The 27430-nt window shown below is 45.4% G+C and overlaps 1 protein-coding gene across 1 annotated transcript in view; it reads left to right on the top strand.

Annotated features, from left to right (window-relative positions):
- The window catches only part of GALNT18 (polypeptide N-acetylgalactosaminyltransferase 18), a 271487-nt gene that overhangs the window by 200605 nt on the left and 43452 nt on the right, over positions 1 to 27430 (top strand). Inside the window, exons 7-8 of the mRNA XM_035119072.3 lie at positions 19865 to 20050; positions 23262 to 23399. Coding sequence (XP_034974963.3) covers positions 19865 to 20050; positions 23262 to 23399 — 324 coding nt within the window. The remainder of the gene's footprint in view (positions 1 to 19864; positions 20051 to 23261; positions 23400 to 27430) is intronic.

The following is a 27430-nucleotide window of genomic DNA, read 5'->3' as shown; positions in this document are numbered from 1 at the left end:
GACGCGCCAAAAGCCATTCGGAGGTTCTGAACCCGAATGACCACATCGCTCCGTGTAAATAGCAATGACTTCAGCACTGTAAATACGCAGCACCAATAAAAGAATAAAATGCAGAGCTGTGTAGCGTCGTTACTCTGAAGTAGCCTGCTCCGGCCACTGTGACAGCAACCTCCGAATCTTTTTTTGGGCTACTTTGGAGTTGCCGGGATGAGTGTGTCAGAGGCGGAGAAATGGCGGCAGATCGCGGAGAAAGCCCAGCAAGACCTGCAGCAGCTGGCGCAGCAGGCGCAGGGGGAATTAAAGGCAGCTAAAGAAGAAACCAAGAAGGTCCAGGACGACCGGCTACAACTTGCGGAACAGGTGAGAGCACTTCAGGAAAGAGAGCAGCAATTAAGGGCGGTGGCGGTAGACCTCCAAAACAAGCTGGATGCAGAGAAAAACAAGGTGGGAGGGCCCCCCAACTCCAAGTGCTGCCAGGAAGGAGAGCAGGGACCCTAGTAAGCAAGTTCAATGGAGACCCGAGGGAATATCATGGCTTTGAGACTGAGATCGTGTATGCTCTTGAGCTGCACCATGATGAGTTCCCTGATGATGAGCACAGGGTAGCGTTTATTGTGGAGCACCTTACCGGGGCAGCCAGGGAGTGGCTAAGACCGTTAATCGGAACAAAAAATCCTTGCATGAAGAATGTCAAACTATTTCTAGAGGCTTTAAAAACTATGTATGCGTCCGATAGCCATATGGACCAGACTAAGGAGGAACTGCATAATTTACGCCAAGGAAAAATGACAGTTCGCGAATATTGGGCGAAATTCACCATGCTGGTGCACAGACTGGGGTGGGAACTGAACTCGCCTCCTATGCAAGCGACGTTCTACTTGGGTTTGCATGAGGATGTGAAAGATGAGCTCTCGAGAGGTCCAAAGCCCAGTAATATGGATCAGCTGAGCAAAGCGGCTCTGGCGGTGGGGGTGAGACAGGAATCCCGGTGGAACGACAAGCAAGTAACGCGCGCAAAGCGGGCTTGGTTCCCACGGTCGCAGGAGAAGCCACTCCCCCAACAGCCCTTCCAAGCCACGCCTGGGGCCAGCCAAGACCAGGAACCCATGCAAATTGATAGCGCGCGCGCGCGCGGGCTTTTCAAACCCCAGCGGCGCCAAGACGCAAGGAGGGAAGGGGCGGGAATTGCTTTCTCTGCAACTCCCCCCAGCATCTCGTCAGAGACTGCCCACATCGCAGGGAGTGGCAAGGAAAGGCGGGGACGGTGGTGCACTCCCCCACTGATGCAGCACCACAGCAGGGAAACGAGAAAGCCTGGCTGCAGGAGACAAGGGGCAGCAGCCAGGCGCAGTCAGCAGACAACAGCCCCAGCCCACCCACCCGCGCAGCGAGGAGCAGAGCCAGCCCACCCCTCCCAGAGCAGGAGTGGTTCTAGAAGTGACGCTAACGCTCCCAAATGGCTATCCCCTGACGGTCCTCGCGTTAATTGACAGTGGGGCGTCAGCGAACTTCTTCTCGAGAAACTTTGCAGAAGAGCACCAGATCCAGCTTCTGCAGCTGGATTTTCCCCTGCACGTAGCCACCATTGACGGCAGGGAGTTGCTGGGGGGGGGCCATCACTCATCAAACCCCCCCCATGAGGATGACGGTGGGCCGACACTCAGAGACACTGGCATTCAACGTCACCACCATCTCAGACCCCCCCCCCATCGTCTTGGGCATGAGCTGGCTGGCGCGCCACGACCCCTCCATCAGTTGGCACCAGAGATGCATCACGTTTGGGTCGGACTTTTGTCTAGAACATTGCATGCAGCACCAACCAGGGGAGGGGCCTCCGATAGCCACGGTGGCCACCATGCACGTCAAAGGGGGTGAGGCGATACCCAAGCCGTACTGGGACCTGCAGGAGGTCTTCAGCGAAGCGGAGTCCGACCACCTACCCCCACACAGGCCTTTTGACTGCCAGATCAACCTGGTGCCAGGGGCAACTATACCCCCAGCCAAGCTGTACGCCATGTCAGATCAGGAACTGGAGGATCTGCGCGCGTTCATCGACAAGAACCTCAAGCGGGGGTTCATCAGAGAAAGCAAGGCAGCAGGGGGCAGCCCGGTCTTCTGGGTGGACAAGAAAGACACGCAACAGCGCCGTCTTGTGGTGGATTTTAGACGACTGAATTCAGTGACAGAGCCAGTGGCTTTCCCCATGCCCAGAGTGGATGATCTCCTGACAGCGGCACGCAGGGGCAAGATTTTCACCAAGCTGGACCTGAGGGGGGCGTACAACTTGATCAGGATCCGGGAAGGCGATGAATGGAAAACCACGATGTTCACGCCTCTGGGCTCTTTTGAATATCTGGTGATGCCCTTCGGGTTGCAAGGGGGCTCAGCATGCTTCCAGGCCTTCATGCACCACGTCCTGGGGTCCCTCCTCTTCAAGAACTGCTTGGTCTTCCTAGATGACATCCTTATCTATTCCAATGACCCAGTGCAGCATGTGAAGGATGTCAGGGAGGTGTTGCAGCGCCTGAAGGAGAACCACCTGTATGTGAAGCTGGAGAAGTGCAAGTTTCACACCAAAGAGGTGGACTTCCTGGGCTACAAGCTGTCAGACAAGGGGCTGGCGATGGACAAGGACAAGGTGCAGGCCATCCTGGACTGGCACAGCCCCAGGACGCGCAAAGATGCCCAACGCCTACTAGGCTTCGCTAACTTCTACAGGAAGTTCATCAAGAACTTCTCTCGTGTCACGGCTCCAATCACCGACTGCCTGAGAGGCAAGCAGAAGTTCCGGTGGACACCAGAGGCGCAAGCAGCGTTCGAAAGCCTCAAGAGGGTGTTCGCTTCAGACCAGCACCTGTTCCACGTGGTGCAGGATGCGCCCCTACGCCTGGAAACAGACGCTTCAGACAGGGCTTTGGGAGCGATCCTGTTGCAACTGGACGCCAACAGAGAGTGGAGACCCTGTGCCTTCTTCTCCAGGAAGCTGACCCAGCCAGAACGCAACTACACAGTGTTTGATAGGGAACTTCTCGCGATCCACGCTGCGTTCCAGCACTGGCGACACTTCCTGGTGGGCGCCAAGCACCCCATCCAGGTGTGCACAGACCACAAGAACCTGGAGTTCTGGAGAACTGCCAGGGTGCTCAACCAGCGGCAGATACGGTGGGCAGAGTTCTTCTCGAACTTCAACTTCTCCATCCACTACATCCCGGGGGAGCAGAATGTCAGGGCGGATGCCCTCTCCCGCAAGCCAGAGTACATGGAGGAGGAGTTGCCACCAGCACCCAGGCACATTTCCCCCCCATCAGCATGGTCCTGCGGAGCAGCAGTGGTGAGCGAGGCAGAACTCGCAGCACTGACAGCAGCTGATGAATTTGCCACCCGCATCTTCAGAGAACTGAGAGGGGGGAGGGAGCAGGCAAAAGACTTTACAGACCGCAGGGGGCTGCTTTTCTACAAGGGTGCACTGTACCTGCCCACCACCCAGCTTAGACGTAAGGTCCTCAAGCAGATGCACGACAACCCAACGGCGGGTCATTTTGGAAGGGACAAAACCGCTCACCTAGTCATGAGACATTTCTGGTGGCCAGGGGTGCGGGAAGATGTTAGAGACTATGTACGGGGCTGTGACACCTGCCAACGAGCAAAGGTGGTCAGAGCAGCACCAGCAGGGTTGCTGGAGCCATTAGCCACCCCGCACAGGCCGTCGGAAGTAGTGTCAATGGACTTCATCACAGACCTGCCATCGTCCAGGGGCAAGACCGCAGTGTTGGTGGTGGTGGACCTTATGTCCAAAATGTGCCATTTTATACCGTGTGCCAGGGCGGTCTCTGCAGAAGAGACAGCCAAACTGTTTGTTGACCACGTATTCAGATTGCATGGATTACCTTTAAGAGTTATTTCGGATAGAGGCCGCCAATTTGTTTCCAGGTTCTGGAGGCGGCTCATGAACCTCCTGCAGGTGGAGGTTAGCTTGTCGACGGCTCAGCACCCGCAGACCAATGGACAGGCGGAGAGGGTCAACGCCATTCTACAGCAGTACCTGAGATGCTATGTCAGCCAGAGGCAAACGGACTGGGTGGATCGCCTGCCACTGGCAGAATTTGCCTACAACAATGCGGTGCACGTCTCCACAGGGGTGTCGCCCTTTAAGGCCAACTACGGGCGCGACCTCAGATCTTTCCTGGAGAGGGAGGGGGAGGAGGAGGAGGAGGGCCCACAGGCAGAGGATTGAGCAGAGGAACTGGAGACGGTGCACCAGCAGCTCAGAGAACACTTGGAGAGGGCCAAGGAAGCGTACAAGAAGGGGGCAGATCGCCACAGGCGACCGGGGGAGGTCATCAGGGTGGGGGACAAGGTTTGGTTGTCCACGGAGGGCCTTCCCACCAGAGGGAGGTGCAAGAAGCTGGCACCCAGAAGGTTGGGCCCCTTCACGGTCACGCAGCAGGTAAACCCGGTGACATACAGGCTGGCACTGCCAGAGGACATGAGGGTGCATCCAGTGTTTCATAGATCGCTGCTGTCGCCGTACAGGGAAAGCAGCAGGCTCCGAGACAGCGACCAAACCCCCGAGGGAGGGGGGGAGAGGGGAGGCAGGGAGCAACTCAATGAGGCCACGGCCATCCTTGATTCATGAAGAGGGGTGGGGGGCCTAGAGTACCTCATGGCATGGGAGGATGCTCCACCGTCACAGAATGAATGGGTCCCAGCCACTCAGATACAGGAGGAATTCCTGGTAGAAGAATTTCACGCCCTCTTTCCCCACAGACCCAAGCCCTGGCACATGGAAAGGGAGGGGGAGGGGGAGGAAGCACGGGAGAGCAGTTCACCATGGCGCTGGGAAGCGGAGTTTGAGGAACCAGAGGACGAGGTATGGGCGTCACCGAGATCCACCCAGTCAGAGGAAGAAGCAGATTGGCAGAACATTTTTACCCCCACCAGCTCTGACGCCACAGACTTTTTGGGATTCCCGTCCTCCCAGGCGGAAGGGGGGGGCTCGCAGGACTGGGGGGAGGTGTTCACACCAACGGGCTCGGAAAGTACTGAGTTCTTAGGCTTCCAGTCGTCACCGACACCTGGGGGGGACCTGGGGAGGGGAGAAGGAGAGCTTGGGAGGGGGGTGGATGTGAGGGACAGGGGATATCGCGAAGTCCCTCCCCTCCTGAGTTCAAGCCCATCCCCGAGCACAGGGGAAAGCAGAGAGAGTTCCGATTCCAGTGGGGAAGCAGGAAGTCGTGTCCGAGGCTCAGGCAAGGTAGAGGAGCCAGGGTCCCAGGTGGGACAGGAAGGGGCAAATAAGGGGGGGGGGAGACCCATCCCCCCAACTCCGGAATTACGCAGAAAGAGGAGAGGAAAGAGGATGGGTCTGCCAAAGCTTTTGTGTTGGAGAAAGACGCGCCAAAAGCCATTCGGAGGTTCTGAACCCGAATGACCACATCGCTCCGTGTAAATAGCAATGACTTCAGCACTGTAAATATGCAGCACCAATAAAAGAATAAAATGCAGAGCTGTGTAGCGTCGTTACTCTGAAGTAGCCTGCTCCGGCCACTGTGACACATCCCAAAATGGTCTTCCAGGAAAATAGCTGCCACCCAAGTAGTTAGATCATGATGTACCAAAATTAATGAGCACTGAGAAACAGCTCCACTATTTAATATTATATCTGATGTTCCATAAATAACAAAACAGGAGATCTGAAACTGAGCAGGTAGCCAATCAGTGAAGATAGGGCCCTAAACACATCATTCTGGGTGATAGTACATTCCTGGAATACATTAAAGAATTTCCATTCACTTGAAAATCCCTTCACTATCAGGCATGGGTCTTTTAAAATTTAGCAGTTGTCAAATGCCACCTAGAATAATATCTTGAAATAATCTCATTAACCATCCATGGCATGTTTGTGTGTCCGTGTTTTTTTAATGGCATAGAATAATGCTTCCTGGAGTCCACAGATTGACTGTTTAAAAAGAGGCGTTTTTTAAGACAGTCTTCAGAGCTAGACTTGATTACAGATGTATGACAATCTGATCCATAAGTGGCTACTAAACACAATAAAAATGGATGGCATTTACTGCCTTGTAAGCATTGCTGGGATTGTGGTTGTGACTTATCTGAGGTAAATTATCTCTTTGCCAGTTTCACCCATGTGCTAGTCTTTAAAGCCCCAGACACTCTGCCTAGGTTATTCTCAGCGTAGGGTATCATTGCTGAAGGCATTTTTTGTTGTCAGCTATGCTCATATTTTATGTCATTTATTCAAGATGATGGGTCAGATTCCACCAGTGCAAAGCACAAAAGCTTTGCAAGGCAGGCACCAGACTGCCAACAGTGTCTGTGACCTAACGATTCGATGTAAGGAGCTAAAGGAATAGTGACACTGGGAGCTAGACATGAGATTGCCTGATAGGTTGTCAACGAAGGACAACCTCACTAGTGGCCTCACTAGTAAAAAGTTTGGAAACTATTGTGACAATTGCAATGGTCCTGATTATAAGTATGCAACTAATTGTAAGTACCGGTAGCATAGTCTGTGATCATCATTATTCAGTATGGGTGTTTTGTGATGGTTGATGAATTAGTCACAAGCATAATCACTTTAGAAAAGCCCACCGATCTTGCTTCTTTAAAGATCTAAAGTAGCTTGTATTAGGGATGTTGCCTACTTGCTGCAATGAGGGCAAACAAGTCCCTGCTCACCTTGATGTTGCCTCTACCTATAGCTTCTCATGCCCAAGGCAAGGCTCGATACTTCCCGAGGGGTACAAGGAAACAGATGGCAAGGCTGTGTGCTCAAACAAGGCTCATGAGTGCTCAGACCAAGCCCTGGCAAAAGGCCAACACTAGATTCCAGATTGCTTGGGTAATGCAGCCTCATGATCTCCATTTGCTGTGCCTCTCTACAAACAATAAGCTTGCTTTCTATGCAGTGCCACAAAATACATGGCACAGCTTCTGTAGTGCAGCCATTGATGCAACTGTTTTAAGATCAGGGTGGCAGAAAGGTATAACTATTGCGGTGGGTGATGAGCATTCACCCTGCATGTGATGGGGAGCTGAATTAATCTACCTCACCATGGACTTCCATGGATCCAGGGCTTGATTGGAGCATGTTGTTGTTGTTGTTGTTGTTTAGTCGTTTAGTCGTGTCCGACTCTTCGTGATCCCATGGACCATAGCACGCCAGGCACTCCTGTCTTCCACTGCCTCCTGCAGTTTGGTCAAACTCATGTTCGTAGCTTCGAGAACACTGTCCAACCATCTCGTCCTCTGTCGTCCCCTTCTCCTAGTGCCCTCCATCTTTCCCAACATCAAGGTCTTTTCCAAGGATTCTTCTCTTCTCATGAGGTGGCCAAAGTATTGGAGCCTCAGCTTCACGATCTGTCCTTCCAGTGAGCACTCAGGGCTGATTTCCTTAAGAATGGATAGGTTTGATCTTCTTGCAGTCCATGGGACTCTCAAGAGTCTCCTCCAGCACCATAATTCAAAAGCATCAATTCTTCGGCGATCAGCCTTCTTTATGGTCCAGCTCTTACTTCCATACATCACTACTGGGAAAACCATAGCTTTAACTATACGGACCTTAGTAGGCAAGGTGATGTCTCTGCTTTTTAAGATGCTGTCTAGGTTTGTCATTGCTTTTCTCCCAAGAAGCAGGCGTCTTTTAATTTCGTGACTGCTGTCACCATCTGCAGTGATCAAGGAGCCCAAGAAAGTAAAATCTCTCACTGCCTCCATTTCTTCCCCTTCTATTTGCCAGGAGGTAATTAGAGCCAGTGCACATAAAATCCAGTGCTCACGAGCCCCAAATCTGAGAATTAGCCCTACAGTTTGAGCTAATTGCACCTTGGATTTTACATGTGTACATTCTACTAAAAACTTAAAGCCACTCATAGCTGTACAATATGGTCTGAAGGAGAACAAGACTCCCTAGTGGCTAAGCTGGGTGAGAAGGTTCAGAATCAGTCCTCATCACTTGTAGGGAGAAGGTAAAGGAATCAGATTTTTTTTTTCTGAGGAAGATCATCTGCAAAATCATCCCTCTCTATCATGTCACTAGATATATTTTTCTTCCACTGAATTCTTTTAACAGCATTTGAGTTCTGAATTTCTCTTGTACTGTGTAGCAGTGTGTTGAAGCAATTTGTAGTCGCAGTGCAGAAAACAGCCTCCTGCGCTATAATTTTTCCATGCTACGCAAATGATATTTGCCTTTACAAAACATTTTGCAGACTTATGGCATCAATAGCTTGGAGCATTTATGAATAATAATTAATGTATGATGTATGCATCAAATATATTATTTATGATTGCATAATTATAGCACACGTTGTAGACAGCTTTGATTACTGTTATTTCTAGTTTATGAAAATGAGGTTATCATTGGCCTCTAAACATGCAAACAAGAGAATTCAAATAACCATAAAATGAGTTGTGTGCAAGTTTTAATATGTGAAGGAAAAGCAGCATACCCTGGTCCTAAGTAGAATTTAATGGGAAGAAAGTATGCTGCAAAACACCACTTATATAAATAAATAACCAGATATTTAAGCAAAACAACAACAGCAGCCCTGTCACCTATAAATTATTACTTGCACAACAGAGTCTTGTTCCCTGCCCAGTAACTGAGCTCCATTTGTAGATGACTTGAAAATGATATTGGTAACCAATGCCCTTTCCATTAAGGAAGGATGGGATCTTTCTCCTTCATACGTCTTGTTGAGGCATAGGCAAACTCAGCCCTCCAGATGTTTTGAGACTACAAGTCCCATCACCCCTAGCTAACAGAACCAGTGGTTAGGGATGATGGGAGTTGCAGTCCCAAAACATCTGGAGGGCCGAGTCTGCCTATGCCTGGTCTTGTTTCCAGTATGTGGGGACAAGGCGGAGCCCTCTCAATTAACCCTCTGAAAATGACCCTCCAAGTAGGGCCAGAACCACCGCAAAGCAGTGCCACCCAAAACAGTGCCACCCACCCCTAACTCAGACAGTCACTCCAGAAAGATATAATGGTTGATGGTATGGAAAGTTGCTGGGAGGTTGAGGAGAATTAACAGAGACACATTTCCTCTGTTTTTCTCCCAACAGAAATCACCATACAGGGCAACTAAAGCAGTTTCTGTGCCAAAACCGGGCCTGAGCCCCAACTGAAATGGATCTGGAAAATCAGTTACCTCCTAGAGTGCGTGGATCCGGTCCATGATCACCCACTCAATAACTTTCCCAAAGAAGAGGATGTTGTCCGATGGCCCATTGTTACTTAGATTTTCCAAAACCAGGGAGGGTTTCTTGAGGACTGCTTTTACTGCTGACTCCTTCAAATAGGCAGGGACCATCCCCTCTTCTAGGGAGGCATTAATCACTTCCCTGGCCCAGCTAGCTGTCCCCTCCCTGATGGTTTTTATCAGCCAAGAGGGTCAAGGGTCTAGAGCAGGCATGGCCAAACTTCGCCCTCCAGATGTTTTGGGACTGCAACTCCCATCATCCCTAGCTAACAGGACCAGTGGTCAGGGATGATGGGAATTGTAGTCACAAAACTTCTAGAGCAGGCACCCCCAAACTGAGGCCCCCCCAGATGTTTTGGCCTACAACTCCCACGATCCCTAGCTAACAGGACCAGTGGTCAGGGATGATGGGAATTGTAGTCCAAAACATCTGGAGAGCCGAAGGTTGGGGATGCCTGATTTAGAGGGCCAAGTTTGGCCATGCCTGGTCTAGAGCACAAGAGGTCTTCGTAACCGATCCAAGCACCTTGTCCACATCCCCAAGCCTTACTAACTGAAACTTATTCAACAGGACTTGGCAGAATAAAGATCCCAGTGGATGCAAGCATTATATCCTCCAAATACTTTGCAAACAAGTCACAGCAAGCCTTAGCCATTCAGATGTTCCAGGTCTCAGCCAGGGCTCCAAAAGGAATGCCAGTCATATCAGCCAGAAAATCCCCCAGAGCCGTCTGGAAAACATCAAGGACAGACAATCCTAATAGGTCCCCTGGCTCTGTTGAGGGGAAACGGTGTTGAAAGCCTAAATCTCAACAGAGAGTGATCAGACCATGAGAAGGGACTGATGTGAGGAAGGGCACATGTGATTTACAAGTCCCGCAGAAAAGATGATCGGCACAACACCAATAGATATCTGGTGCAAAACTCACTTTGACCCACAATGGCCACTCTCAATATTTTGGCCATTTCATTTGCACACGCTGAACTAGTGCACTGCTGCTTTAATGAAGGAAATTTCTGCTTTGAGTATTATAGCTAGAGAAACAAGTGTTGGAGATAACATACAACCTTTTGTGTTTTTTTTCTTACATCTATGCTCTGCTTTTCTTCCACCATTGAGCCCAATGCAGCATGTGCATGACTGCCAGGCAATCACCCATTCAAGCACTGACCAGACCCAGACTTGCTTAGCTTCAGCAAGGTAGTGGACTCGTGTGCTCTCAATCCATACCCTGGGACTCGATCTTTATCCCTTTATATTACCCAGGGGTCATGAATGACACTGTAGGCAGGCAGGATAGGTTTTGTAACAGTTTAACTAGGAAATAACACGCGAGATGCTGGTGGTGCTGTGGTCTAAACCACTGAGCCTAGGGCTGCTGACCGGAAGGTTGGTGGTTCGAATCCCCAAGGCGGGGTGAGCTCCCATTGTTCGATCCCTGCTCCTGCCCACCTTGCAGTTCGAAAGCACAAAGTGGAAGTAGATAAATAGGTACTGCTCTGGTGGGAAGGTAAATGGCATTTCTGTGCACTGCTCTGGTTTTGCCAGAAGTGGCTTAGTCAAACGTTGGCTCCCTCAGCTAGTAAAGCGAGATCAGCGCTGCAACCCCAGGGTCGTTCACGACTGGACTTAATTGTCAGGAGTTTTTTACCTTTACCTTTTTACATGCAGCAAACTGTTGATGAGACCATTTCCTAGATGAACTAGGAATATAGCTGAACATGGCATCACCTAACTGCTTAATATTCCAAGAGGCTTGTAGCGTTCTTCCCTGCCATCAAACACTTCCTTTTCTCTTTGACATGCCACAGTGCCTCCTTTAGTATGCTCTGTCATTGATCATCAGTGAATAGGCCCTAACCTGCAAGAGGTCACATCACCCTCACTTCAATTTGTTGCGTCATTAAAGGGTTTTTAAGAGAAGAGAAGCATACCAAGAAGGAAGGGGAAACAATGGGCTTAAATGGCAAAAAAGGGGAATACTTTAAAAGATGAGTCCCTGCTGCAAATCGAGCTAAAAGTTACTCCTGTGTTTAAAAGCATGGAAGACTTTTGTCCTGAAGTTTCTTAAGCCAAGGTTGACATACTCTGCTGATGGTACTAAAATTTCCAACTGTCCATTTCTCCAACCGCAGTGTATCCCTGCTGTGTCTTTGGGGTTTTTTGTTTTGCTTCTTATCAACAGATAGGGGCCGCTTGTATTGCGAGTTGCAGACAAAAGGTGGCATGCCTGGCTTCATGTGTTCTTGTGGTGGCCAATTTCTGGATAAAATTGGCAGAGGCAAGAGAAACAATTTGAAAATGGGAATTTTGTTTTCCACAGAACAACTGAGTGTGTACCCATTTGCTTGAATATTTGGCTGTGCAATATATTTGTGCCTCTTACTCTGTGATTCATTAGTAAGGCCAGCCACATAGAGCTGTTTTTGTCACAAACAGAAGATTGCTGACACCCAGGGGGTGAGGGGGACACTTGGGAGGCCAGAAACCAATAGTATGAAAAAATTAGCAGTTGTGGTCACCTACTTCCTCCTTTTGACATATACTTGGCAATAGAATGACTTAAGTATCCATTATTCTTCTGTGTCTTGTGGGAAGATGGATGTTATGTAAAACAATTGAGTGATGCTTTGTGCCTTTAATTGACCTTTGAAATGTGTTATTGCTTAGTAACATAGTCCATGGCGGAGTTTACTACAATTATAAGCAGCAACACCCCAAGCCTACAACATACGTAGTTTAACCATGCATGGTAGAAGTTTTATGGCTCATGAAGCAAAGCGCAAAATTAATCCCTGCAGAACAAACACAATGTGAAAAGTACATAATGAAGCAATTAGCTAAAAGTAGGAGGGACAGAAAGAATGTAATATTAAACAGCTTGTTCTCGTAAGTTCCTTTTTAACTAAGGATGTCTTGCTGGCGTCTATTCAGTAATTGATTATGACTGTAAGATTATTAATGGGTTTTAGCGATCAAAACAAATGGTCTGAAAGTTGTTTGTTTCTGTTACAGAAGTCAGTGTAGCTTAATAAAAGGGCTCTGAATTCCAAATACTTAGAAATAGATTTTACTTAGGAATATTTTCCTAAACATTTATATACCACCTTCCATCCTGTTTGGATTTTGGGATGGTGTGCAATCAAAATTTATGTTGCAATAGCAAATACTGTACTAAAACAGCAAATACAACAGTAATAATAATAATAATAATAATAATAATAATAATAATAATAATAATAATAATAATAATAGCAGCATGTGCTGCTCTGGTTTGCCAGAAGCGGCTTAATCATGCTGGCCACATGACCTGGAAGCTATACACCGGCTCCCTCAGCCAATAATGCGAGATGAGCGCTGCAACCCCAGAGTCGTCCGCGACTGGACCTAATGGTCAGGAGTCCCTTTACCTTTTTATCCTTCCCAGGGTACACTTGTCAGGGTAGGTTTCAGTGGGCAGCAACTGCTTCAGTCTCTGCCTAACCCAGATGGATTTTCTAATTTAGAAAATATGTGCCTTGGGGGAAAACACAGTACTGCAAAGTTTCTCCCAGTGTAAGCCAAGATGAGCACATCTGAGCATACTTTACCTATTGGTAGCTAATGCTGACAGTGCCCACACTACTGGCTCCACTAATATTTACATTCATATTTAGTTCCTACTCTATCCTTTCAGGACACTTTACATTTTCAGCTGTGTGGTGTAGGACTAGGACGGGGGTCAGCAAACTTTTTCAGCAGGGGGCTGGTTCACTGACTTTATTTTGGGGGGGGGGATGAACGAATTCCTGTACCCCACAAATAACCCACAGATGCATTTTAAATAAAAGCACACATTCTACTCATGTAAAAACACGCTGATTCCCGGACTGTCTGCGAGCCAGATTTAGAAGGCGATTGGGCCGGATCCGGCCCCCAGGCCTTAGTTTGCCTACCCATGGACTAGGACCTGGGAGACTAGGGTTCTAGTCCCCATGCGACCATGAAGCTCAGTGTGTTACCTTGGGCCAGTCATGGTCTCTCAGCCTGACCTACATAACAGGATTGTTGCAAGGATAAAATGGAGGAGGAAGAACTGTACACCACTTTGAGCTCCTTGGAGTAGAGTTGGGATATAAATGAAGTTGTGCTGTTCTGTGTCTTTGGCCAATCTAGCCCAAGTCCTGGTGTGCTTGACTTGCAGCTGCTCTCCAGGGTTTCATGCAGCAATCTTTCCTTGTCCTGCTACTTCTATAACTACATGCCTAGATTCATAGAATCATAGAGTTGGAAGAGACCACAAGGGCCATCCAGTCCAACAACCTGCCAAACAGGAAACACCTGGAATTGAACCTGGGACTTTCGGCATACTTTGGGCTCTTTTCTCCTGTATTAATCATCCTTATAACTATTTTGTAAGGTACAGCCATGTAGACATCCCCATATTGCAAGTAAGGCTAGTGACTTGACCAAGGCCAAGGCTGCTTGGTGAGCTCATGATTGGTTGGCTGATAATCCTTAAGGTACTATGCTGTGCTACACTCAAAAGCTAATAGAAGCTATTTTAGTATACACATCATGTATAGCTATTTTAAACTTTTCATCATGTAAGTTAAATATAACAAAAGGACAATGTTTCTCCTTTAGAATGTAAAAGCCCTAAGCGTTTACTTCTATTTTTTCAGCATGCCGGATGCATTTAGGCCAATATTTGTAAAACATCCATCACATTTTCAACAGAGGCTGGGACATTTTCCCTTATAAGTAATTAGATTGGGTTTTGAATCAGCTCTGCACAACCAGCTTCTTCTATCAGCCCTTGTCTTGACAGCTCCTGCTTAACATTTAAGATTTTAAGTGAATTCACGCTCCTTGAAGCAGTGTAATTAATAAGACTTCAGAAATAGAACAAAGACTGACAGTGTTTAGACAAGAAAGGGAAGACCAACAGGTTTGATTAATTGGAGTTTACTCAGAAACTGGATAATTGCTGTTTACAAACCATATTAAAGCATGTGTTCAATCAGGTTGGGGTGTGTGTTAAAAAAAAACCAAATGCAGCTTCATTTTGTAGTTAAATTACGGAATTAATAATGAAATCAAAGAGTCTGTGAAGGAGCATCTTAAATGTCACCTCCTGTTTCTAACTCATTAAAATGTTCAGTTGTATTTAAATGTAAAGCTCTTTTTTCTTTTTAGTCTCATGCTATAGTTGAGCTTTGCACTTTGTTGGTCTTTAAGGCATCATCTGTGCTTTAGTGGCAATATAATTCTCAGGCACAATGTGCTATACCTGCCTGACCCCACCCCCCTTGCTAATGGCCTGACAAAAGAAAAGAATAATCTACCGTAATTCAGTAATTCACTAATGAAAGACCAACAGGGTTGTAGGAAGGGCAGGGGAAAAGAAAACCTCTACTGTCATATCTCCCAAGCTGCAATTAGTTGGTGACTGTAAAAATGAAGATTGCCTATTGTAAGCTTGAATGAATGAATGAATCTTTATTTGCGTCAGCCATCGGCCATAGCAATAAAAGAACAATATGATATAAAACAAAGAATAGAAATAAAAAGTCAATTATATAAAATACATTTTAGGGTTTTGAATCTATAGTCAAATAGTCAATTGTCTTATTCAGATTGCCCCGGCTAAAAACCTTGCAACCTTTGCTGTCACCTGCTCATCTTGAACTGTGGCAGTAGTTTGGCGACCTGGAATGGACAATAAAAGAGGGGTGATAACCTCGTTCCTCAAGTCTTTGTAAATTGTGCAAACCAGAAGGGCATGGCCTATTGTACGCTTCATTTATGGTTGCATAGGGTTGCATACAGTGCAGTGCTGAGCCGGGACTTCTCTTTCCTCTCCTTCGCCTGCACCCTGCCAAATCTTGATGGTTCCCCAACCCTCTGAAGCTGATTTTGAGGGATTGAAGGGGCCGGAAGAGGTGGAGTAAGTTCTGTTGTGTGCACCACAGTCCCTTATGCTAGTGGAGCTGTGGCATTGGATTCAGTCCATAAGCTGTAGCCTGCTTCAAGTGAGAAGCTGGATAAAGCAAGGTTCATCACGCTACGGATATGTGCATGCATCTAATTAAATCCAAAATAGCAATCAGGCTTCATTCCTTTGGAAAAAGTCAAAGCAAGCTGTTCGTATAAATCATGTTGCCATATGATTTGCCATATGATGTTGCCATGTGAAATGGAGTAGCTGTGATCCAGAGCTCTGCAGAACTCTGGTGCATGTAAAGCTCTCTGCAGAAATGGTAAAGGTACCCCAGTCGCAAACAACTCTAGGGTTGCGGTGCTCATCTTACTCTATAGGCCGAGGGAGCCGGCGTTTGTCTGCAGACAGCTTCCGGGTCATGTGGCCAGCATAACTAAGCCACTTCTGGCGAACCAGAGCAGCGCACGGAAACGCCGTTTACCTTCCCACTGGATCGGTACCTATTTATCTACTTGCACTTCATGCTTTCGAACTGCTAGGTTGGCAGGAGCAGGGACTGAACAATGGGAGCTCACACCGTCGCGGGGATTCGAATTGCTGACCTTCCAATCGGCAAGCCCTTCCAATCGGCAAACACCAGAACTGCTTGGTTAGGGTTAGACTGATCAGAAATCCCATGGATTTCTGCATATTTTATTCTTAGCTATTCCATAGGATTGTATATCCTGTGGGTGAATACCCCCTGGATTGCTATGAACTTCATATCTACTGGGAGAAAAAGTTGAGTTGGACTGAATGTCAAATAGTGACTTTGGCGAACAGTTCAGATTCAGTCTGAGCAGCATCTAATGCTATTTGATTTTTTTCAGAACAGATGTAGCAACGCTGTTTAAAAGTATAGGGTTTTTATAGTTAAAAAATTTTTTAATTGATTATCTTAAAACCAAACTTTCAAATATGTATCATATTATGACATACAATATTTATTAGTACAGAAGAGGTAATTTCTTCAATGTGTTTGCTCGGTGCAGAGCTCCTTTATATAATAAATATAATAAATATTATCTTAAAACCAAATTTGTAATATGTATCATATTATGACATAGAATATATATTAGTACAGAAGACGTAATTTCTTCAATTCAATGTGTTTGCTCAGTGCAGAGCTCCTTTCTTCTTGAAAGCTGGCAAACTAGGAGAATTTCTAAAACTAATTCCAGAACTATAAAATGTTCCATTTGCCACAGATTTTTGTTCCTTCAGTTCATTTGTATTACTTGGCCACTCCAAGCTGCCAACAAGCAAAGTATGTTGATAAAATACTGGGGGCCCCCAAGAAAAGAGGGAAAATTACAAAATCCTGTCTGTCAAACTTATCCTTGAATTACGAAAGTTCTGTGTTGCAGGCTTTGTTTCCAGAGCAGAGCCAATAATGTTTGAAACTAGAAATATGTTCCTCAAATTCTTTTTAAGCTTCCCTTATGGTAAGGTTACCAGATTTTTTTCAATGAATCCGAGGACACTCTAAATAGATAGATAGATAGATAGATAGATAGATAGATAGATAGATAGATACATACATACATACATACATACATACATACATACATACATACATACAACTACACATTCGGGAGATTGATGCTGCACTTGCTGCAGTGATGGTGGTGGCAGAGGGAAGGGAGGTTTCACTCTGCCTTTCGGAGCAGCCCCATCCCAACTAGGGAGGCTTCCCCTTGCCTATCTGAAAGATCCCTGCCCCCTCCTGCTTGCACACAAGCTCTGATAGGCAGCGTGAAGCCTCCCTTCACAGCTGAGAAATCCCCGCCCCGCTCCTGCTTGCACACAAGTAGGAGTTGGGAGGCTGCTCCGATAGTGAAGCCTCCCTTCACAGCTTAGTTGCTGGGGTCAGGGAAGGTGGAGGCAGCCCGGAAACTGCATCTTAGAGCCCCTGCACCACCATCATATGGGGACTTCCAAGCAGCTCCTGAAGCCAGCCAGAGCCAACTGCTCCGGGATGCTGAGACTGCCGCTGCTGCGTTTCCCGGTGACATTAGATCAGGCATTGGCAACCTCCGGCCCATGGAGGCCATTTATCCGGCCCATGTGCTGCCCGTGAACTGAGCCTCCCGCTCAGCAAGTCCCCCACGTGCTGCGGTAAACCGGCGCAGCACAGCGCAGGGACTCGCCGAGCAGCACCGGAAATCGCATCTACGCATCCGCAGAAGCGATTTCTGGCACTGCGGACATTTTGGAAATGGGCAGCCAGCACCGGAAATCGCTTCTGTGCAGCCGTGGACATGCACAGAAGCGATTTCTAGTGCTGCACTGCCCATTTCCAAAATGTCTGCAGTGCCAGAAATCGCTTCTGTGCATGTCCGCGGCTGCGCAGAAGCTATTTCCAGTGCTGGCTGCCCATTTTCAAAATGTCCGCAGTGCCACCGGAAACCGCTTCTGCACCTGTGCGGCCCATGTCTGGCCCACAGATGATATTCCGTGGGAATCCTCCGGCCCACGGGCAGAAAAGGTTGCCGACGCCTGCATTAGATGAAATCCGGGAACATTCTGGGGATGGAATTTGTCCAGGGGCTTATTCACAAATTCTGGCGCTATCCCCAGGAAATGGGGACATCTGGTAACCCTCCCTTACGTCTGCATGTACTTTTTATTTTGCCAAAGTTTGTGTTCCTTTTCATTCTATACATTTGAACAAGACTTTATTTTGAAGGAAGCCTTCTTGCCTCTACCAGCTTCTTTGACTTTGCTGGCATCCTTTGTTAATCACTCTGGCATGTCCTCATGGTACATTTCCTGATTTGTAATATGTGCTCACATCTGACTTGTGTGTGTGTGTGTGTGTGTGTGTGGCGGCGGCAGTGTTTTATCATGGTACACACATGTATGTACATCGATAAAAAGCCACACTAAAAGAATATTGGTGCAACCATCAGCATAATCAAGATTGCCTTTTTCTGGCCTTCAAAATCATATAATCATTGAGTTGGGACTTAGGAGAAGCTTTCTAAGCCTTCTGGTCTAACTCGCTGCTCATTGCAGGAATCTCAGAGCTAGAGCATCTCCTCTAACGGTTGGCTGCCCAGTCCAACCTCTGCTTGAAGACCTCCAAGCTGTAATACTAAACATACTTACTAGGGCATGAGCCCCACTGAAAACAGCAGAATTTATTTCTGAGTAAACTCCCATAGGAGTGCATTGCCAGCAAGGCAGAACCCACCACCTGCCTAAGTAATTAGTTTCATTATCAGTGTGCTCATGTGCATCAGCAAAGGGTGAGGAAATACTGGAATGAAGTTAAGGAACAGAAAGCTGCAGCACACCACACTCTGCACAAAACTGAGAGATTTCTTTAAAAACAAAACAAAACAGAATGGTAGATGGTGATTCCTAATGCATTAGCTCCACTTTGAAAGCAAGACCAGGTAATTTGGAACTCCAAATTCGGGGCACAATTTGGATGACATTCAGAAGTTATCTCAATTATTATTTATTCTCTTGCTGGTACAAAACAAATGGTGGGTTCTTTTTCATTATTCTTCTACATACTGTACATTTATACGACTGGTGATCGTTTCTGACTTATTTGTGTAGAGGTTTGATGTCCTTGTGACCAAAGCAAACCCGAGTCCTTGTTTTGAGGGCACTGCAGATTTCTAGGGGGGGGAAGGAGCAATCGTCGTCTTGTAAGCATGAATAGCAAAGCTCTTTCTTGTCTCCCAGCATATGCTGGATGCAATTAGGCAACTGCCCAGAAAAATAGGCCTTGTAAACATCCTGAATCCATGCCACATTCTGCTAGCCTCAGATGCTGCCAAATGCCTAAATGAGTGTTCAAGCCAAAAGGCCTAAATGTATAAAATAGATCTCTGAACAGAATGCTTTTCTGGTATAGAATATGAATAGTGGGTGGACAAGCCTGGAAAACTCAAGGTTCTATTTCCAGACAGCCTATCACCTATTCTCAATAGAGATGGGATGAGAGATCAGTCTGCATTACTTTGCAGGAGAGCACTGTGGGAAGGTGCCCTCTTTTGTTTCTCTTTGTCCTAGAAGAGGGTCTTCTGTATTGGTTTCATTTACTCGGTACAGTTTGGGTCATCTTAACACAAATGCCCTAGTGTTTTCACTGCAAATTGTGGTTCCATTTGTTCAGCTTCATCACATAAATGTGGTCCCCAATTCACAAGTATTAAGTTTTCCTCTGTAACTGCACTTTCTGATTTCATTCTGAAAGCATTTTGTACTTGCAGAAGAAAGACACTTAGTCACAAGCATATGGTGCAAAAATTCACAGAACTGAGTATATGGGCATCTTGTCTTTGTAAGGATGGCATTGGCTGCAATCATAAGCAAACCCAGTGCTTCTTACTTCCAAGTAAACTGACATAGGGTAAGATTGAATAGTTGAAAAAGGATGCAGTTACTTGTCCACTATGGTTGTACTGTATGTGTTAAAGTCTACCAAGGTAGTCATGTAGACTTTGGCTTGAGTTTCCCAGTGACTGTCAGAGTTAGATTTAGATTTATAATTCAACTAAAGCACTGAAGAGGCGCATAGTCACAGCACACTTTTCACACTTAAAGGACTGTAGCTTCAAATAATGTCCTTGCAAATTTTGAAATCCAACAATAGGCTGAAAATATTGACATTTTGGATATAATGGAATTCTCTAAACTGGCCAATTTATTTGCTTCTAGGTATGGCAGTGTGGTGGCAGCGTTGAAGTTCTTCCTTGCTCTAGGATTGCCCACATTGAACGAGCTCATAAGCCGTATACAGAAGACCTCACTACTCATGTCCGAAGAAATGCACTCCGAGTGGCTGAAGTCTGGATGGATGAATTTAAAAGCCATGTTTATATGGCATGGAATATTCCTCAAGAGGTGAGTCATGGATGAACACTGATACGATCACAATGCCTTAGTTCCAATTCCCCATATTTTTGTGAAAATAATGTTCAAAAATTTATTATATCAGGGCTGTCCAACAGGTCGATTGCGATCTACCAGTCGATTGCGGGATGCCCCTGGTCGATCCTGGTCGATCGCGGAATCCTCCCCCCCCCCAAAAAAAAGCTCAGCAGCTTTGGCTCCCCCAAAGAAGCTCAACAACTCTGGTCAATCCAACGGGTAGATCACTGCCAGTTTTTTTTAATAGTGGTTGTAGATCGCAGTCTCTTGGAAGTTAGTACAGCCCTGTATTATATTATATTGTGGGAAATTGTTTTGTAATGTGTGTCAGTAGGAGAAATTTGCACTAAAATCCTGATGATTTTTCAAGAGGACTTGTTTAAAAACCTCACAAACTGATAATGGAAACGTGGAGAGCTGAAGTTAAAATTTAAAAAAAATGAGAAAGTGAGAGGAACCAAAATTGACTGATTCTCCCATCACTAGACAAGGATAAGCTTAGCCTTTTCCTGGCTCTTGTACTTCCTCTCTCCTCTTGTCCTTCAGAGCAGCCAAAATGAGAAGCTTTTGCTTCCATTTTCATCTATCCACAGTTGTCCAAACCCTAAGAACATAAGAAGAGCCTGCTGGATCAGTCCAGTGGCCCATCTAGTCCAGTATCCTCTTCTTACAGTGGCCAACTAGATGCCTGTGGGAAACCTGCAAGCAGGATTCAAGCACAAAACCCCTCCCCTCCTGTGTTTTCCAGCAGCTGGTATTCAGAAGCATCTAGAAGGTGTTCAGAAGCAACCCTAAACTGGTTAATTTTAACTAAGGATTGATGAAATCAGCTAGTTTAATAACTTTGAAGTTGACTTGTTTAAAACAAGCCATAGTTTGTTGGGTTCAGGTGCCATGGCAACCTGCAGAGGCTGGGGAGAAACAATAAGCCCAGGAGGATGTAGGCTCATTCTCATCAAGATAGCCTTGACTAGTTTAGCCATTCCTTGAAAGGAAATAATTTCCCACACTCTTTCATTGCTGTGCAGGGCCAGTACTCTTTAGCATAGATTTTGCTTTTTCTGCAGGACACTTCTTCTGTTTGGATGGAACAAACAATAATGTGTTATTCAAAGACAGGAACTAGCAGCTTAACACAACATGCCAGGCAGGCTATTGCTTCATTGTAAAACATCTTTGTTCCCAAATACTATTAATTAGGTGCGAACTGAAACATGTGGATTTATTACATACATATATCAATTCATATTTATACCTTATGAAATAATTATTTCTATATACCAATGTGAAATACTTCTGTATCTCCAAATAATTTAAGGCTATATAAACCAGCCATCATGCGGACTGGATGCACTTGAAAAAGGACATCTTGAGGGACCTTCAATCTCTTAAACATACTGGAGCTTGGGAGCCTGTTATACTATAACAGTGTTATACAGTGTTATAGGCTAACCTTCTTCTTCCCTAGCCCCCTTTTCCTGTTGCAATTGCATGTGTGCCTGTGGTCCCATCAGCACTGGACCCATAGGGCAAGCATCCTTCTGCAGTGCCAGGTCTTTTTCAAGTCACTATCAGCATGAGAAAGGTGGAGGGTGTGTGTGACAATGATCCTTTTCCCAGCAGGTTATGAGGACTGCAGGTATTTATTGCCTGAACAAGGCTCATTTCCTAACCTACCTGATAATAAATATTTTTTATGTAAAGTTTATTTATTCTTTATTTTGTTTGAGTATTTTGAGCTGTGTGCGACGACATAATCTACAGTAAGAATGTCTCATTTTACTTCCTGTCAAAGACTGGTCCTGAATTTGCATTTAGATGCCTCTCTAGAAATCTCTACCGCATAGCTATAATGAGATAAATTATTGATCTCCACTTACAGGCTCTTTATGAAACTCGTGTATCTTGAACTCCACAAAACTGTGTTACACCAGCCAAGGCTTAGCCATAAAATGCAATGGAAAGGGGGGGGGGTGCAAATTAATTAAATGTCCATACCATCCGAGGACCACAGGGCAGTTCACAACATAAAAACATAAAAATATGCAAGATAGTAACCTACAAAAACAATACCCCTCACAGACACACAGTTTAAAGGGCCATAGATTGCTTAATTAGCCAAAGGGCTGGGAGAAGAGGAATGTTTTTGCCTGATGCCTAAGGATATGTAATGTAGGCAGCAAGCAAGCCTCCCTGGGGAGAGCATTCAACAAACAGAAGAAGGTGGGCAGGATTTCTGATTGTTGCAGAGAAATACAGAAGCCAAACATCCACATTTGCCTAACAATGTGGTGGAGTCTCCTTCTTTGGAGGTCTTTAAGCGGAGGCTTGACAGCCATCTGTCAGGAATGCTTTGATGGTGTTTCCTGCTTGGCAGGGGGTTGGATTGGATGGCCCTTGTGGTCTCTTCCAACTCTATGATTCTATGACCATACATTTGCCAGTAGAAAGGCGGTTTCCAGAATAGCTTGCTACTATATATACCAATTGTTTTTTAATCTTAAAGGGGACCCCTGACCATTAGGTCCAGTCGTGATTGACTCTGGGGTTGCGGCGCTCATCTCACGTTATTGGCCAAGGGAGCTGGCGTACAGTTCCAGGTCATGTGGCCAGCATGACAAAGCCGCTTCTGGCAAACCAGAGTTTACCTTCCCACTGTAGTGGTACCTATTTATCTACTTGCACTTTGACGTGCTTTCGAACTGCTAGGTGGGCAGGAGCAGGGATCGAACAATGGGAGCTCACCCCGTCGTGGGGATTCGAACTGCCGACCTTCTGATCGGCAAGCCCTAGGCTCTGTGTTTTAACCCACAGCGCCACCCGTGTCCCTTTTGAATCTTAGAATTGCTTTAATGACATTATTACTGCGGAACTTGATTCAAACTCCATTGAAGTTAGTGAAACTAACCCACTGAATGTAAAATGTTCTGGATCAGGACCCCAAATGATGGTATCTTTTATGTTTAAGCACACTAACACAAATACTTCAGATCTTGTATGAAATACCTATTGCGTTAAGGCAGCTAAAGTATGCTAACCATGCTTCAGTGCACATCCCTGTGTTCCTTTCCCCCCTTTTCACTGAACTGTACAAAAGAGCACGGAGAATTGTAACACGAACTGCCAGAGAGCAGGAGGATGGCTTTTATATCTCTGAAATGTTTTTTTTGGTCAATGTGCACAGGATTCTGGAATTGACATTGGTGATATTTCTGAGAGGAAAGCCTTGAGGAAAAAGCTGCAGTGCAAGACCTTTAGGTGGTACCTTGTCAGCGTATATCCAGAAATGAGAATGTACTCAGACACTGTTGCCTACGGAGTGGTAAGAGCCCTGCTTATTTACCTTGACTATTCCTAGCTGTGGGAAATAATTCTCCCAGATAACAGCCACAGGACAAACTTGCAGGTCATTTATTTGGTTCATTTATTTAACGGTTTGGCTGCTTGTTGTTTGACATAGGTGTGATTGTGCTACTCTGCCTCACACATGCATGCTCTGATGTATCATCTATGTTTCTGGTGTGTTTTTGAATCCTTTTGAAGTAGAAACCTGCTGCCCACACAGGTAACGAGCGTGGTCATCTGTAGCCTACAAGTGGAGGGGCAGAAAGGAAAGACTTCTGTAACTCTTCTTTGCTGGGTCACCTGAGGGAAGTTCTTATTCGCCCTATGCAAGGGGTTATTTATAGAGCTATTTAACAATAGCCGATGTGATCTGACATTTAGAATGCGTACATTCTTCACATTGCGGTTTGTTACCACCTATTACAAGCCATGGTTAGCCTGCTGGGCTGTGTTTGGACATTGAAACAAATCACACGTTGACAAAACAAATCATGACAGTGTTATCAGTGAAAAACACCGAATGGGGGACAGATTCATGTGAGAGAAGATGGGCTTTCAAATATCCTCTTTCTAAATATGCACCCCATTGCGTGCTCTGGTCCATGGGGTCACAAAGAGTCGGACACGACTAAATGACTAAACAACAACAGCAACAACAAATATTTAGGGCTACATTTGTAACAGCCAGCATTTTGAGTTGAGCCTAGAAATCAATTGGTAAGCCAGAGCAGATTGAACAAAGTTAAAATAAGAGACTTTGAAAAGCAAACCCTGGAAAACTGTGGCTCCTGCAAGAGTGTTTTCTGTATTCCTTTCAAATTCAGCCCAATGTAGAGTGTATAGTAGTCATCGAATCTGGATGTGACCAAGTCATGTGTGCAATGGCCCAATGGGCTTTCTCTAGGAAAGATGGTACACCAAATGAATTTGAGCAAATCAATCATAGCTGTAGTTGGCCCAAGACAATCCAGGAGCAATGCAGGTTCCAGAGACACCCCAGACTGGAATGCATCTCTAGGACACCTGAAATTGTATTTTTTTAAAATTAATAATATAATACTTCTTAATGCCCAATGGCTTTTAAGCAGTTTACAAAACATAAAAACAAACTCTATAACATTGTTAAACTAAGGAATAATTAAAACTACACCATAATTAAAATATGGAATAAAGCGATACCATTAAAATATAAAGGGCCATGATTAAAATGTGCAACAAAACAATCCCATTAAAAGCACAGCAATAAAAAACAAGAGAATTGCTAGTCCCTCAGTCTTGTAACTCCTCTGCTAGATAATGCATGATGAATTTGACATTTGTGCATTTAAACCCCACTTAAGGTTCATTGTATTCCACGTAGTACATTTTCTCATGAAACTCGGCATTGAAAAGATGAGAAAGATAGCATTGTTCTAGCTGTCAGAAAGTGCCTCCAAATAAAATTAATAAAATAGATTTTTATTCTCAGGTTAACAGCTTGTTCCTAATTATGTATACATGTTAGTCCAATTGCAGTGCACTTAATGAAAGTTAAGTTAATAAAATAAAAACTTACAGTATGACCACAGGAAAAAATAATTCTATTTTGACAAGATGGTTTCTTTTTTAAACACTAGAGACCTACAGTGAACTCAGACCCTCATAAAAACTGAGTTGGTTTCTCACTTTATAGGAAGAGTGTTTCTCATTGTTTGGGATGGTGCCTAAGGCCTCTTTGATCAAGGATATAAAAACGGAGGTGAAAACAGAACAAGCCCATGGAATAACTGAGTTTTCTGTCACACACTTGTTGGATAAATCCAACATTTATTTGACAGGCATAAATTAAAAGCTCAGATCAGCCCTGCAAAGGTATCGGCTGTGCTAGGCTTCTCACAGAAGTTCTGAAAGAAATCTGAAATACTAAAGGGTACTTGTGCAAGACATGAAATTGTCTTGACGCAGGAAAGATAAGTAGTGAATGCAGCTGTTCATCTAGTTTCCAAGTGCATCTCTGTCACACTGTTTGCATTGCTTTTCTAAAATCATTTGATGTGACTTGTCCTCTAGATTTGTCAAAAAAAAGTCTTTGCAAATTGACATATTTGACCAAGCCCTCATTGGTGTTGATATAAGCAGCTGCATTGTTTTTAGGGGATTTATTCACAAGCTTAAAAGTTAAGGATTAATGTTGGCATTTCTATATGTCTCCATTATTTTCATGAAACAGAGACCTTCTGGAACATGAGGATCTGCCTTATTCCAGATCAGCTCAAAGGCCCTTCTAGTTCAGTATTGTCTACAGCAGGAATAGGCAACCTTGGCTCTCCAGATGTTTTGGAACTACAACTCCCATGATCTCTGACCACTGGCCCTGTTAGCTAGGGATCATGGGTGTTGTAGTTCCAAAACATCCGGAGAGCCATGCTTGCCTATTCCCGTACCAGATTTATAGATGTATTTAAAAAGAGAATAGACAAAGACATGAAACATTAGTTCATTGATAACTGCTAGTCATGATGGCTTATACTGTCTCCAGGATCAGAGGCAATATGCCTCTGAATATTAGTTTCTGAGGAACTGCTATAGGAGAGGAGTTTACTTTCAGGTCATACATGTGGGCTTCCTATCACAATATAGATTAGACATGCCATTGGAATAATCTGACTATTATTATGTTCTCTTCTTATGTATATTGATATGGCAAGACTAGAATAATGACATACACAGTTGCTTGGATCCTATGAAATTAATTTGGAGGTAATGGAAGCCACCTGTTTCCTCACCCACCCACCCAAAGAAAGCCTCCCTGGTCTTGGGCCCTCCTGAACAAACTGTGATGGAACGCAAGGAGTTGCTATTGGGATGAGGGGATGGGAAACTTTACCTCCCATAAATGTTCTTTTGAGCAAATTTCCCCACTCCCTTAGCATCCCCCAGCCCACAATCCACCTTGTTCAGGAGGGTCTCTGATTCCCCCCAAGAGGCTCTTTTGGTGAACTGAAGGGCATGTGTAGGGGATGGGAAATATTCTTAACTTATCCTGTCATAAGTACTAGAATCATAGAATCATAGAATCATAGAGTTGGAAGAGACCACAAGGGCCATCCAGTCCAACCCCCTGCCAAGCAGGAAACACCATCAAAGCATTCCTGACAGATGGCTGTCAAGCCTCTGCTTAAAGACCTCCAAAGAAGGAGACTCCACCACACTCCTTGGCAGCAAATTCCACTGCCGAACAGCTCTTACTGTCATGAAGTTCTTCCTAATGTTTAGGTGGAATCTTCTTTCTTGAAGTTTGAATCCATTGCTCCGTGTCCGCTTCTCTGGAGCAGCAGAAAACAACCTTTCTCCCTCCTCTATATGACATCCTTTTATATATTTGAACATGGTTATCATATCACCCCTTAACCTTCTCTTCTCCAGGCTAAACATACCCAGCTCCCTAAGCCGTTCCTCATAAGGCATCGTTTCCAGGCCTTTGACCATTTTGGTTGCCCTCTTCTGGACACGTTCCAGCTTATCAGTATCCTTCTTGAACTGTGGTGCCCAGAACTGGACACAGTACTCCAGGTGAGGTCTGACCAGAGCAGAATACAGTGGTACTATTACTTCCCTTGATCTAGATGCTATACTCCTATTGATGCAGCCCAGAATTGCATTGGCTTTTTTAGCTGCTGCATCACACTGCTGACTCATGTCAAGTTTGTGGTCTACCAAGACTCCTAGATCCTTTTCACATGTACTGCTCTCAAGCCAGGTGTCTCCCATCCTGTATTTGTGCCTTTCATTTTTTTTGCCCAAGTGTAGTACTTTACATTTCTCCTTGTTAAAATTCATCTTGTTTGCTTTGGCCCAGTTGTCTAATCTGTTAAGGTCATTCTGAAGTGTGATCCTGTCCTCTGGGGTGTTAGCCACCCCTCCCAATTTGGTGTCATCTGCAAACTTGCTCAGGATGCCCTCAAGCCCATCATCCAAGTCATTGATAAAGATGTTGAACAAGACTGGGCCCAAGACAGAACCCTGTGG

The sequence above is a fragment of the Zootoca vivipara genome, chromosome 1, assembly GCF_965207765.1.
Source record: "Zootoca vivipara chromosome 1, rZooViv2.hap1.1, whole genome shotgun sequence".
In the NCBI taxonomy this organism is placed as follows: Eukaryota; Metazoa; Chordata; class Lepidosauria; order Squamata; family Lacertidae; genus Zootoca; species Zootoca vivipara.
The sequence above is the reverse complement of the archived record's forward strand: the minus strand, read 5'-3'. Positions and strand labels throughout refer to the sequence as shown.